General features: G+C 44.6%; 1 protein-coding gene across 3 annotated transcripts in view; it reads left to right on the top strand.

Moving 5' to 3' along the window:
* The first annotated feature begins 3,355 nt into the window (after positions 1-3,355).
* LOC111149292 (protocadherin 7) overlaps positions 3,356-13,364 on the top strand; it is a 431,882-nt gene continuing 421,873 nt past the window's right edge. For 2 of the 3 annotated variants that reach the window (XM_022506280.1, XM_022506281.1), the window contains exon 1: positions 3,356-6,558. In XM_022506280.1, coding sequence (XP_022361988.1) covers positions 3,367-6,558 — 3,192 coding nt within the window. In that variant the 5' untranslated portion in view covers positions 3,356-3,366. Of the gene's footprint in view, positions 6,559-12,994; positions 13,279-13,364 lie in introns of those variants that run through there. The other variant, XM_022506282.1, reaches the window with a different exon arrangement.

Here is a 13,364-nt window from a genome sequence, read left to right as displayed (position 1 = left end):
AGTCTGCGCGCGGGGTTTTTCTCGCTGATGCTGCAGATATAGAGCGGAGAGGCTGGGGAGGCAGCGGGCTTGGGGAATGTGGGGGTGGCCGGGTTCCTGGCCTGGCCGGGGAAGAGAAGCCGCTACACCCTGAGTGCAGTTGCTTTAGCAGACTGAAAAGCCAGCTCCCTGACACTTTCATCCTCCGCGCCTCCAGGATCCCCTATAGGGAGACCTTGGAAATCTCAGCCGTGTCTCCCGCAATCCTGCTGGCTGCGCCCGCCCAAATAACCGCGTGCTACATCTGCTCGTAGACTTTATTAGTGTTTGGTTTTAGGCATTTTGCCTGCTCACCTAGGTCTCGTAAAGGCAGAGTACCCACTCTGGACTGATTTTTCTTTTTTTCTTCTTTTCATCTTAAATTTTCCTTTAAGAGGAGGCCTTTCGATGCCTATACATTGGGCAGATGAGGCGAGGACCAACCAAATCCCAGCAGCAGCCTCTTTGCTCTTTTGAGATGGTAAGATTGTCCCCAAATATCTCCTGCCCGCCTCAGCCCCCTTAATCCTGACGGGCCCCCTTAGCTGCTGAAATAAATGAAGAACAAATGGCAACAGTTTAAGAAACACAAGGAGAATTGAGATCTGATGAGGCGGACTTCAGTGGCTGTGACTGAAAACCGGGGAAGCCTCGCGTGGGGGAATACCATGTACGATCGAGTGGCACAAAGTCAAAAGAAGGAGAGAAACGGAACTAGGGACACTTCGGTACACAAAGTTGCCATTAAAGTTTATTTCCCTTTTATCCAGATAGGTGACGCTACACTTTGCCAGTTACTAAAGGCTGCAGATTTCTGCTCAGAAAATAACACGGAGGCTTCCAACATGTGTTTATTCCCCTGGCGCGCGCGCACACACACACGGTCTACCCCCCCCTAAGCGAGCACGATGACAGGAATGCCAAGCATTTAAACAAAGACAGGCACCACCCCAAACCCCCAACCCCAACCCTCCGAAGTCTGCAATCCCAAAAAAGGATCCTTCTCTGGCTCTCTCTGGAGTTTGATGTCCTCTCTTAACCACTGCAGCCCATCATGGTTTCTCAGAACACCAACGTGGCTCCCTGGGCGCACGCGGGATCCCCCAAGCCACCGTTAACCATGCCCTAACCAAGATGCTAAATCGCGAAACGGAGACACTGGGGGGGGGGGGGGGGGGGGGGGCATCGTCTGAGAAGGGGGAGGAAAAAAAAAAAGAAAGAAACCTTTTCTGACACCCGCTCCAGTGCTCTCACACACGCACTCGGCATTAGTAAGGGAGAGGAGGAAATTTACCAGCCCCAGGGAGGGAAAGCAAGTCTCCAGAGAAAACAGTGGCTGCACTCGCTGGGGAGACGGGGGGAAAGCTTTGGCTTAAAGGGGACGGGACTGGCTGGATTGTGCGCACAAAGAGTGGCCCCCGGAGCTGAAGCTGGGCTTTCCGGAGTGGGGCGGCTGGTTAGTACTCCTGTCTGCCTTTCTCACCTCAACCCTCGTCCCTCCCTTTCCGCGAGTGTATAGTTTCGGTGGCTGGGCTGCTACCGCCGCCGCCGCCGCCGCCGCCGCCGCAGCAGCAGCAGCAACAGCAGCTTCAGGGACAAGCTTTGAGCCGCAAGTCAGCCTGCGAGCTCCCAGAAGCAGCCACCACTTTGGGCAAACTTGCGGGTTTCCGGCTCGCGGCTAGCGAGCGGGAGCTTCCTATTTGCCATTCAGTGTCTTGGAGCTTTGGCAGTCCAAGGGGCGGCGAGCGCGCCCGCACCAGACTCTCCCAGACGCGAAAAGGGACGAGACAACTGCGGAATTCACCCGCCGTGCCAGGGCACTTCCGAGGCAACAACCGACTGGCACTTTTTCTCCCCTTGGCAAACTGGATTTTTTTTTCTTTTTCTTTTTCTTTTTCTTTTTCTTTTTTTTTTTTTAAGCTACTTGGCAGCTGTCTCTGACTCCACCTCCCGCTCACCCCCTCCCCAGTGCCTTTGGCTTTTCTTCGGAAATCCGGACAGAATTGGGCATCTTTGTTAATTGCCGTTGGGGGAGGCCGGCCGGGGGCTTTCGCCAGGCCATCGTCGCCTGAGCACCGAGCTTGGTTTGCTCACCTTTGAACTGCAAAGGGATCAAGTTCAGCCCGAGTTGCCAGCATTGGGACTGGGAGGAAAGAGAGGGAGCGTGCAAGAGAAAGAGTGGGAGAAGGGGAAAGGGGAAAGGAGAGGAGGGAGGAGAGAGGAGGAGGAGGGAGGAGAGAGAGGGAGGGAGGGGAGGGATCGAGAGAGAGCGGGGAGAGAGAGAGAGAGAGAGGCTGCAATCTCCTCCCTGAATCGCGCACAGCGCTGCAGATCCCAGTGCTCCGAATTGCGGGCCGAATGCAGGTGAGGAAAGGCACGGACTCTGCGGCTGCGAACCCAAACTTGGGCACCGCGCGGTGCGCACGGCTCAGCCTTCGCCCCCGCGGGCGAACGGCTGCTGCGGTTTCAGGCGGCGGCTTCGTGACTAATGACCTTGCGCAGAGTTGTTAAGAAAAAAAGAGAAACCCGAGCTCTTGGGGGTGAGAAGAGACTGACTCTGGGCGTCTCTGAAGATGGCTCGGGCTGCTCTTCGGCGCGCGGGGGGGACCCGGACGCGGACCGCTGTGTGACGCGAGTGGTCTCCACTGCACGGTGCCCGAAGCGACCTGACAGGGATTTTCATTCTCGATCTGTTGACTGGCTCCCCCGCTGCCAGAGCAGAGTCAGAGTTCAGACTGGCTTGTTGGGGGCCCCGGTGCCTCGTGCAGGAAGCAACTCACGTTTGCCAGGGCAGCCGGAGCAGAAGCTGGGTCTGGAGTGAGTGGCTGGAACGTGAATTGGACGCAACTCGAGTAGCAGCAAAAACGAACGGGGTTGGCAGGCGGGGGAGGCTGCAGGCTTGTTCCCCGCCGCTTCCCGGCTCCACCACCCGCCTGCCGGAGCGGTTCCGGCCCCATCCGACAGAGCGGGAACCGGAGCCCGGGATCCTCCGCCCGCTGCGGGGATGACTCTGGGGGGGGCGCCGAGCCCGCGGCGCGCAGTGTCCCGTGAACTGTGAGTACTGCGACTGAACGGCGGCCGGCGAGCGGGCGATTAGCACCCATTGCATGAATTATGAAACAATAACTTTCGGAAGAAGCAGAAGGAAAAAAAAAAAAGAAGAAGAAGAATCTATCGCCGGTCCCCCTGGCCGACTCCGCACGGTGCTCTTGCCCCCTCCCTCCTCTCGCTTCCTCCTTTCCGGGAGAGAGAAGAGGACTGGGAGGAGGGCAGGCGGTCGGCCCCGGAGGAGGGGGGCGCCGAGGGGGCTGTGATTAGAAGGAGCAGTAGCAGCAGCAGCAGGAGAAGATGCTGAGGATGCGGACCGCGGGGTGGGCGCGCGGCTGGTGCCTGGGTTGCTGTCTCCTCTTGCCGCTCTCGCTCAGCCTGGCGGCCGCCAAGCAACTCCTCCGATATCGACTGGCTGAGGAGGGCCCAGCGGACGTCCGCATCGGCAACGTCGCCTCGGACTTGGGCATCGTGACGGGTTCGGGTGAGGTGACTTTCAGCCTCGAGTCGGGCTCGGAGTACCTAAAGATCGACAACCTCACCGGCGAGCTGAGCACGAGCGAGCGGCGCATCGACCGCGAGAAGCTGCCCCAGTGTCAGATGATCTTCGACGAGAACGAGTGCTTTCTGGACTTCGAAGTGTCGGTGATCGGGCCCTCGCAGAGCTGGGTGGACCTGTTCGAGGGTCGGGTCATCGTACTCGATATCAACGACAACACGCCCACCTTCCCGTCACCCGTGCTCACGCTCACGGTGGAGGAGAACCGACCGGTGGGCACTCTCTACCTGCTACCCACCGCCACGGACCGTGACTTCGGCCGCAACGGCATCGAGCGCTACGAGCTGCTCCAGGAGCCCGGGGGCGGTGGCGGCGGCGGCGGCGGCGGCGGCGGCGGCGAGGGCCGGCGCGCAGGGCCTGCCGACAGCGCCCCCTACCCCGGGGGCGGCGGGAACGGCGCGAGCAGCGGCGGCCCGGGCGGCTCCAAGAGGCGGCCGGACGCACCAGAGGGCGGCGGCGGGATCAACCCCGGTGGCCGCAGCAGCGTGTTCGAGCTGCAGGTGGCCGACACCCCGGATGGCGAGAAGCAGCCACAGCTGATTGTGAAGGGGGCGCTGGACCGGGAACAACGCGATTCCTACGAGCTGACCCTGCGGGTGCGCGACGGTGGCGACCCGCCTCGCTCCTCTCAGGCCATCCTAAGGGTGCTCATCACCGACGTGAACGACAACAGTCCCCGCTTCGAGAAGAGCGTGTATGAAGCTGACCTAGCCGAGAATAGCGCCCCAGGGACTCCCATCCTGCAGCTTCGTGCCGCGGACCTGGACGTGGGGGTCAACGGACAGATCGAGTATGTGTTCGGAGCGGCTACCGAATCCGTGCGGCGGCTGCTGCGACTCGACGAGACGTCCGGCTGGCTCAGTGTCCTGCACCGCATCGACCGCGAGGAGGTGAACCAGCTGCGCTTCACGGTCATGGCCCGCGACCGCGGGCAGCCCCCCAAGACCGACAAGGCCACGGTGGTCCTTAACATCAAGGACGAGAACGACAATGTGCCGTCCATTGAAATCCGCAAGATCGGGCGTATCCCACTCAAGGACGGGGTGGCCAACGTGGCCGAGGATGTTCTGGTCGACACCCCCATTGCTCTGGTACAGGTGTCCGACCGAGACCAAGGCGAGAACGGGGTAGTCACCTGCACCGTGGTGGGTGATGTGCCCTTCCAGCTCAAGCCCGCCAGCGACACAGAGGGCGACCAGAACAAGAAAAAGTACTTTCTGCACACCTCGGCACCTTTGGACTATGAGACCACCCGGGAATTCAACGTGGTCATAGTGGCGGTGGACTCGGGCAGCCCCAGCCTCTCCAGCAACAACTCCCTGGTTGTCAAGGTAGGAGACACCAATGACAACCCGCCCGTCTTTGGCCAGTCGGTGGTGGAGGTGTACTTTCCCGAGAATAACATCCCTGGAGAGAGGGTGGCCACGGTGCTGGCGACAGACGCTGACAGTGGGAAAAATGCAGAGATTGCCTACTCTCTGGATTCTTCCGTTATGGGGATCTTTGCCATCGATCCTGATTCTGGGGACATCCTTGTCAATACGGTGCTGGACCGAGAGCAGACAGACAGGTATGAGTTTAAAGTTAACGCCAAAGACAAAGGCATCCCAGTGCTGCAGGGCAGCACCACCGTGATTGTGCAGGTGGCTGACAAGAATGACAATGACCCTAAGTTTATGCAGGACGTCTTTACCTTTTATGTGAAAGAAAACTTGCAGCCCAACAGCCCTGTGGGGATGGTCACGGTGATGGATGCTGACAAGGGGCGCAATGCGGAGATGAGCCTCTACATCGAAGAAAACAGTAACATTTTTTCCATTGAGAATGACACGGGGACCATTTACTCCACAATGTCTTTTGACCGGGAACATCAGACCACATACACATTCAGAGTCAAGGCTGTGGATGGGGGAGATCCTCCCAGATCCGCCACAGCCACAGTCTCTCTCTTTGTGATGGATGAGAATGACAATGCTCCCACAGTTACCCTTCCCAGAAACATTTCCTACACTTTACTGCCACCTTCGAGTAACGTCAGGACAGTAGTAGCTACAGTGTTGGCAACAGACAGTGACGATGGCATCAATGCAGACCTTAACTACAGCATTGTGGGAGGGAATCCCTTCAAGCTGTTTGAGATTGATTCCACCAGTGGTGTGGTTTCCTTAGTGGGAAAACTCACCCAAAAGCATTATGGCTTGCACAGGTTGGTTGTGCAAGTGAATGATAGTGGGCAGCCTTCCCAGTCCACCACGACTCTGGTGCATGTGTTTGTCAATGAAAGTGTTTCTAATGCAACTGTGATTGACTCCCAGATAGCCAGAAGTTTGCACACCCCACTCACCCAGGATATAGCTGGTGACCCAAGTTATGAAATTAGCAAGCAGAGACTCAGTATTGTCATTGGGGTGGTTGCTGGAATTATGACAGTGATTCTAATCATCTTAATTGTAGTGATGGCAAGGTACTGCCGGTCCAAAAATAAAAATGGCTATGAAGCTGGCAAAAAGGATCACGAAGACTTTTTTACACCCCAGCAGCACGACAAATCTAAAAAGCCTAAAAAGGACAAGAAAAACAAAAAATCTAAGCAGCCTCTATACAGCAGCATTGTCACTGTAGAAGCTTCTAAACCAAATGGACAGAGGTATGATAGTGTCAATGAGAAGCTGTCAGATAGCCCAAGCATGGGGCGATACCGATCTGTTAATGGGGGGCCTGGCAGTCCTGACCTGGCCAGACATTACAAATCTAGCTCTCCATTGCCTACTGTCCAGCTTCACCCCCAGTCACCAACTGCAGGAAAAAAACACCAGGCCGTACAAGATCTGCCACCAGCCAACACCTTTGTGGGAGCAGGAGACAACATTTCAATTGGATCAGATCACTGCTCTGAATACAGCTGTCAAACCAATAACAAGTACAGCAAACAGGTAAGATGTGTTCCAAATACATCTAAATATCCCACAGAAGGCTAGTAACTCTAGACAGAACATCTTCTGTGAAGTTTTGTTTTCTCTTTTAAAGCTATTATTTAAAAACTTAATAGCAGTGAATTAATGTGAATTCATAGATCATTAATTGACCACAGGCCATCCGCGCGAGGTACCCCCTTGTATTTTGCAACCTACCAAACCAGAGTTTACTAAGCTGTCTAAGAATATATTCAAAGTAGGCGGTGTTTTGTACATCTCTTTATCCTTGACAGTACTAATTCATCCTACATTTTCTATTTTCAGGAAAAATATGTATATATGGTTTGGGTGGTTAGCTTTAACCTGAAACTATTTTGTTTTGTGGCTACTCAGTGTATAATTACATCCCGGGGGGGAATTTCTAAAGTTACTACTGGTGCCTATGCAAATTGAACACTATAAAAGTTTTATCTGTGTTATGTATTATGTAAGATTGTACAGATCATGGAGGCTGGTTCATGCAAATATAGTAGCAAGACTGAGATACTTAAATACTGATTACTTTGACAAAAATATCGATTTAAAAACATTTAATGATACACAAATATCATGCAAAACTGCATTTTTAATACTTCAGTATCTGTAACAACTAGACTTCTGTGAGGCTATGAAGTTAGCACTTGCATTCTTCGTGTTTGGTATTAAAAGTTTATAAGAAAAAGTAAAGTGCATGATCCATTTATTATTTAAGCTGAACAACAGAAATGTTCTTGTTTGATGCACTGTGTAAAAAAAAATTTTGGTCTGCCTTGTGATACCCTGACGTTATTACAGTTATAGGGAATATTCAATACCGTTGTTTTTCAGTGAGATGTAGAAACAGTTTTAAAAAGCATATTTTTAGATAACTTCAGAAAACAGAAAATTTATTTTTGTAAGTTTTGCTTGTGTGATATATGTAATGCTCACAAAGTTTACTTTTTACACCCACCAAGGTCTGACTTCGGCAAGTAAAACCTTTTGGAAATTGCTGTGTCTAATGCTGTAGCAGCCCCACTAATAAAATGCCACATATTTCTTATCACAAGAGCTCATCTCGAAAAACACATCTATGATTGTCAAATAATATCAAATAATAGTTTTTCTATTAAATATGCTTTGCATGTGGAATGTACAATGTGAGAAGAATTAAGGCAAAAGAAAAACTTGTTTTATAGCGTCATTAAAGATGTTATTGATGGGCTCATTAAAGACATAGAAAAGAGATATTAATTCCTTACTGCTTTCATAGTTTTAAAAATCAATTTCCTAAAGAAACATTTGCTACTTATAGTACTTTACTGCAGCTATTTGGTTAAGGAGAAACAGACTTCACATGATTTTATATCCAATTACCACAGCAATCCAAGAAAATATAGGTTACTTCATTGAACTTCATTACATTAAATAGCTTTTGAAAATATGTGATTCTTGTGAGCCTGAGCTTGTGAGTTACTTATTTCTTTTAACCTGTAATTTACTAAGTGGAAGGTTATATTTGTTGTGTTATTGCTTTACCTGGAGTTAGAAGAAGAAGATTTTTGTTTTGTTTTTGGTACTTCTATCCCTTTTGTAAATAAGGACATGTCCAGGTAAAATAATACTACTTTTCTAAGATGGCTTAGGAACACCCACAGATAAATTAAGGTCTATAGCAATTTCCTTGGAAAATGATAACATGTAGTGCAAAAAGTGTGTGAAAACATCTTTCTTCAGAATGTTTACTTCTTCACTGTCATCTTAATGGAATGTTTTGTCCTGTGGCTGAATGGCATTTATATTTTAACTTGCATAATCTTAAACTTTGGAACGGACATATCAGGTGGCAGATTTATAGATATTTTATACAACCCCCTCATGTGTTCTGTGCTGTCACTTAAGCTTTATTTGGCTCATCAAATGAGTTTGGCTCTATATTCTTGAATATTTAAGACAGCCAATAGCTAGACTGTTGTGGCATCCTATTTAAAAGGCAAAGTGATATGCTCATAAATAAACTAATGTATGGTGTTAGAGACTCTTAACAGAGCAAAGAAGTCTGTATACCAAAATAGAAAACCTGCAAAGCCATTGGTATAAATCATGCAGTTTGCCAAAAGTGACTGGAAAACTTATATGTTGTTAGGTATTCAAAAGATGTGTAAAGTTTTTACCATAATAAAGAGCTGAAACAAAATGAAATAAAGGAGAATGAAACACATTCCCCTTAATCTAATTAGTAATAGTAATTGATACTCTTCATCTCTTCAATATTGCTGTCAGGGGACAAGGGATCCATTTACAAAGTTACATTCTGTTTAGACATCTGACACAATAAACAGGATCTTTTTTGTTCTGATTTTTGTTTGCACCATAAGTAGATGATTTTCTATTTTTATTTTTAAAAGATATTAGCTTTACCTAAAAACAACTGCCAAAATGTATTTTCTGTGTTTAAATTTGATATAAAATAAAATAAAATAAAGAACACAGGTTTTGTTATAATTCCCCCCTTTGATACTGAATTTATCTAAGAAAAACCCTGAGGGATGCCATATTTTAATTCCTTATGGTAGGGATTAATTAAAAATCAGAGATTTCATCTGACATAAAGTCTTCATTGTATTTATAATTCTCTTGAATTGTTTAACATAGTTCTTTACCTGTGATATAGTGGAAAGGGTATTTGTTTACAGTGTTTTCATCTTCATGATAATTAGACATTTCAAAGTGTTGCTCTTAAATCCTGTTAATGGTTATATTGTAGTAAGTTAAATAGCTTTATGGAAACAAGTTTGTAAATAATGCCCCTCCCCCCTTTTTGGCTTGTTTTCACTGGGTCTAGAAATTTTTAAATCAAGCTTCTGTAGTTACGCTTTGGCAGAATCTAAAAGATGTGTGTTGCAGAGTTGCTGTATTTTTTTTTTTTCCTTTCTGAAAATCACACCTTAGCAAACCTGATGATGTAGCCCAGGTTTCCATAGTTCAGACCTTTGCAGTTAAAACAATAGCCTTTGCTCTCAACTAAATAATGTGTCTAATTGAGCCTAATGTGGATCATTGACAGCATTATTGAGATTAAGTGTCCACCTTTCCTTTGCTTGGTAAACCTGGTTTTAGTGGTTGTTCAAGTTTTGCGACTTGGAAATACAATTGTGCTTTTGACTTATAAAATAAAAGCAGAGGAATTCTATTTTTCTACTTATTTTATAATCTTCAGAGTCGTATTATGTGTTAAATATTTTTCAATTTTTTTAAAGAATAGTATAATTCCGGAAGATTAGTAAGCATATGAAAGTATAGTCACTACTTTGTTTATTATTTTTAGGTCCTGTTGAGTTTATTCATGCCATGCTCTTATTCAGATAATGCACTGGCAAGTAAAAATTTTATTGTATTTAGTAAATGGAAAGTAAAGTACTTTACTTTTGGCAAGAGTAAGGAAGATACAGCCTGAATAAACATTAATTTAAAAATCCATTTGTAGCTGATGCAGAAATGCTCAAGAAAAATTCATATTAAATCCAGTGATAGTTTCCTTTGCCTTTGGAACTGCGGAATGTAGTCTGAATAATATTCTCTTTAAGTGCTCAAGTTGTGTTCAATATATTCATTGTATACTTAGTAAAAAATACGGCAGAAATCACTTTTTTTTTTTTTAAAGATTTTATTTATTTGACAGAGAGAGAGATCACAAGTAGGCAGAGAGGCAGGCAGAGAGAGAGAGGGGAGGAAGCAGGTTCCCTGCTGAGCAGAGAGCCCGATGTGGGGCTCCATCCCAGGACCTGGGATCATGACCTGAGCTAAAGGCAGAGGCCTTAACCCACTGAGCCACCCAGGCGCCCCAGCAGAAATTACTTTTTAAGTTACTTCCAGTCTGGAAGCAAATGGATGACTTGCCGTCATCTATTAGAGTTTTCAGCACTGAGAAAACTAAGTATCAGTTTGTTCGTGTATGTACATTACATCATACATATTATAGTAGGAATGCATCTGCAGAGTGATGCCAGCCACAGCTTCTAGTTTCATTTTGATAAGCATAATTTCTACAATATGATTCTTCTGTGTATAACCAGAAACACTTTCAGGAGGCACAGGGCATCTGCATATGGTGAAATTTCTGTTACATTTGGCCTGATGTAATAGACGAGTGGCTAATAACTGATGAAAGGTTATGTCTTTTGTCAGGAGATATCTACTAGAGCAACATTACCTAGATCTCTGGATGTCTATGAATAAGGAAAGGGTCATCCACTGATCTGATCTACCTTGCATATATAAATTTTTATGTAAGGTATGACAATCTGAAACTTATCTCAAACTTATCCCAAGTCAATTAATAACTTAGACGTGAGACCACAAAGTCAATTTATAGATTTTAAGTAAATCATGCAGCTGGATAAATATAGCAAAATCATTCTTTCCTGTTATCTTCTATTTTGGAGTAATTGCATACCTTATAAATGTGGAAAAATGTACACCTGGTATCTCTTTCTCTGTCTCTCCGCACACACAAACACATACAGATATATTCATATAAACCAAGTATGGCACCATTGGACTTTTATTTCATTGTGATATTCATGCATTAATATATGGAACATATTTGAACTTTAAACATATACAAAATTGAAAGAAAATATAATCAACCATTTAGTGTTTGTACCTAAAAATCACTGGAGTCATCACATTTTTGAATTAAAAGATATCATCAAAACCAGGTCCCTCATTTTATATGAAGAGAGACTGAGGCCTTTCTCTCTCTGTACCATTGAGGTGTGAATTTGGTTTTCTGCTGGTTCCTTGACTGATGCAATGAAACTTAAGAAGTTGAAGCCTTTATGATAAAATAATTTGGTTGAGATCACAAGATTATTGAGGATACAATGTGGATACAAGTCATGGAATGCAGAGGCCAGTGTTCTGGTTCTGTTTTTTTATCTCTATGAATAAAATTGAAGTCACATAACTTTCACTATATATATTTCAATAGAGATAGAAATCTGCTGAGATTTACCTGTGTATGTATAACTATATATTTGGTTAGGAAGACTGAATTTTTTACAATAGAATATAATTCTGCTTTAGGCTCTAGTTTTTAATCTGTAAATTATTGGAGAAATTATAATTCAAATTTTATAGCTATTCAAAGGAAATTAATGATTCTTTTTCCCTATGTAAAATAGCAATTGATTACACTCATTGAAGTAACTTAACATTGTTTAGAACATATATGCAACAGGTTAATTGACAGAATTTTTAATTTTAACAGAACCATGACAATAGGATGTAAGCTTCTATCTGGGATTAGTATAACCTCAGTAAAAACATAATCTTAATAGAAATTAATAGAAGCTTTCTATACAGTATGTATAGAAAGTTTATATGTATTCTAATCAGAATAATCTTTTACCTTTTTCATCAATATGGATGATTGTGTCTGGCTTCTATGCTCCTTTGCATTTTGCCAACTTTGCCATTGTGCTCTACCTTCATAGTGTCCTTAACACACAGTTGTGAACTAACTTTTCTCTAATTTTGTTTTCTAGCAAATTTTAAAAGAATGTGACATTTTTTAATTTTTCAGTTGGATTGCCTCTTTTGTTAGGCAATTAACCAATCCATCGTATCATAGTTTAAATTTATATAGTGATAAAATGCTAATGATGGACTTTATTAATTTCAAGAATAAAATTTGAACTGTTTTAAAAGCTGAATATACTGTGATAACCATTGCTTCACAATCGTCACCAAGGCTATTAGATATTTTGCCACCATATCTTTTCCTGAGAGAGGAGAGTGGTAGAGGTTATGTTGGAAATTTAGTATAATAATTATTTAGAGCTTTATGTTTAAGCTGTATATAAGCAATTTCTGGACTATAGCAAGGTTCCCCATCCATTTATTTACTGTGACTCCATAGAAATAATAAGATCTGTTCATATAGATCTTGAGTCAGCTCTACTTTTCTCTCTTATTTATTTTAAAAGCCCTTAGAATCTTTTCTAAAGCAGGGACTCCGTTTCGGAACATTACACAGGCTTTATTTAGCATTAGTGTTGTGGGAGAAATCACATTCCAAGAAGAATTGAGCTGAAACCACTAAAACTAATCTTAATTATCACTTCTGGTGAATTAATGTTTTAAAGGCGGAATAAAAGTTTATTTTCAGGAATTTGGTGATGTTTATATTGAACTCTAATGCTGTGTACAAACAAAAAAAACTAATAAAGCTTCTGAGTAGGATTCATCTGACAAGTTAACTTTACCCGCCCTGGGCATTTTTATTATTTACAAACAGGTAATTAGTAAATAAAAAATTTCTGCACCAAAACCTCTACCACAGCATTCTGATTGGGTAGAAGATATTGGGGAAAATTTCATCACACTTTTTTTTTTTTTTTACCTGCATAAATCTTTATTTTCCTTCTTTCAGATGCGTCTACATCCATACATTACTGTGTTTGGCTGAATTCCACTCTAATATGATGCTCCATTATGCACCATACTCTGATGATCTTGCTACTCCGAAACCTGCTGGAGCCCGCCCTTGGCCGTGGGGTGTCAGCCAATCACTGCTTGTTTCACTTGTGCATTTGATTTTCAAGGTTTTTGTTTTTTGTTTTTTTTCCTCCCCTTCATTTAAGGAAGAACACTATTGAAATAAATAAACTTATAAAAGAAGCAGTATTAATAAAGAAATGTGCTACCAATGGATGTCTAAGTCACCAGGAATTCCATTCTCAAAGAGGTGGTTAGCAGAAATAAAAAATAGAAAAAAAAAAAAAAAAAAAAAAAAAAAAAAA

The sequence above is a fragment of the Enhydra lutris genome, unplaced genomic scaffold (genome assembly GCF_002288905.1).
Source record: "Enhydra lutris kenyoni isolate GAN:26980312 unplaced genomic scaffold, ASM228890v2 scaffoldscaffold21, whole genome shotgun sequence".
Lineage (NCBI taxonomy): Eukaryota > Metazoa > Chordata > Mammalia > Carnivora > Mustelidae > Enhydra > Enhydra lutris.
Note: the sequence above shows the minus strand (reverse complement) of the source record. Positions and strands in the feature narration are given on the sequence as shown.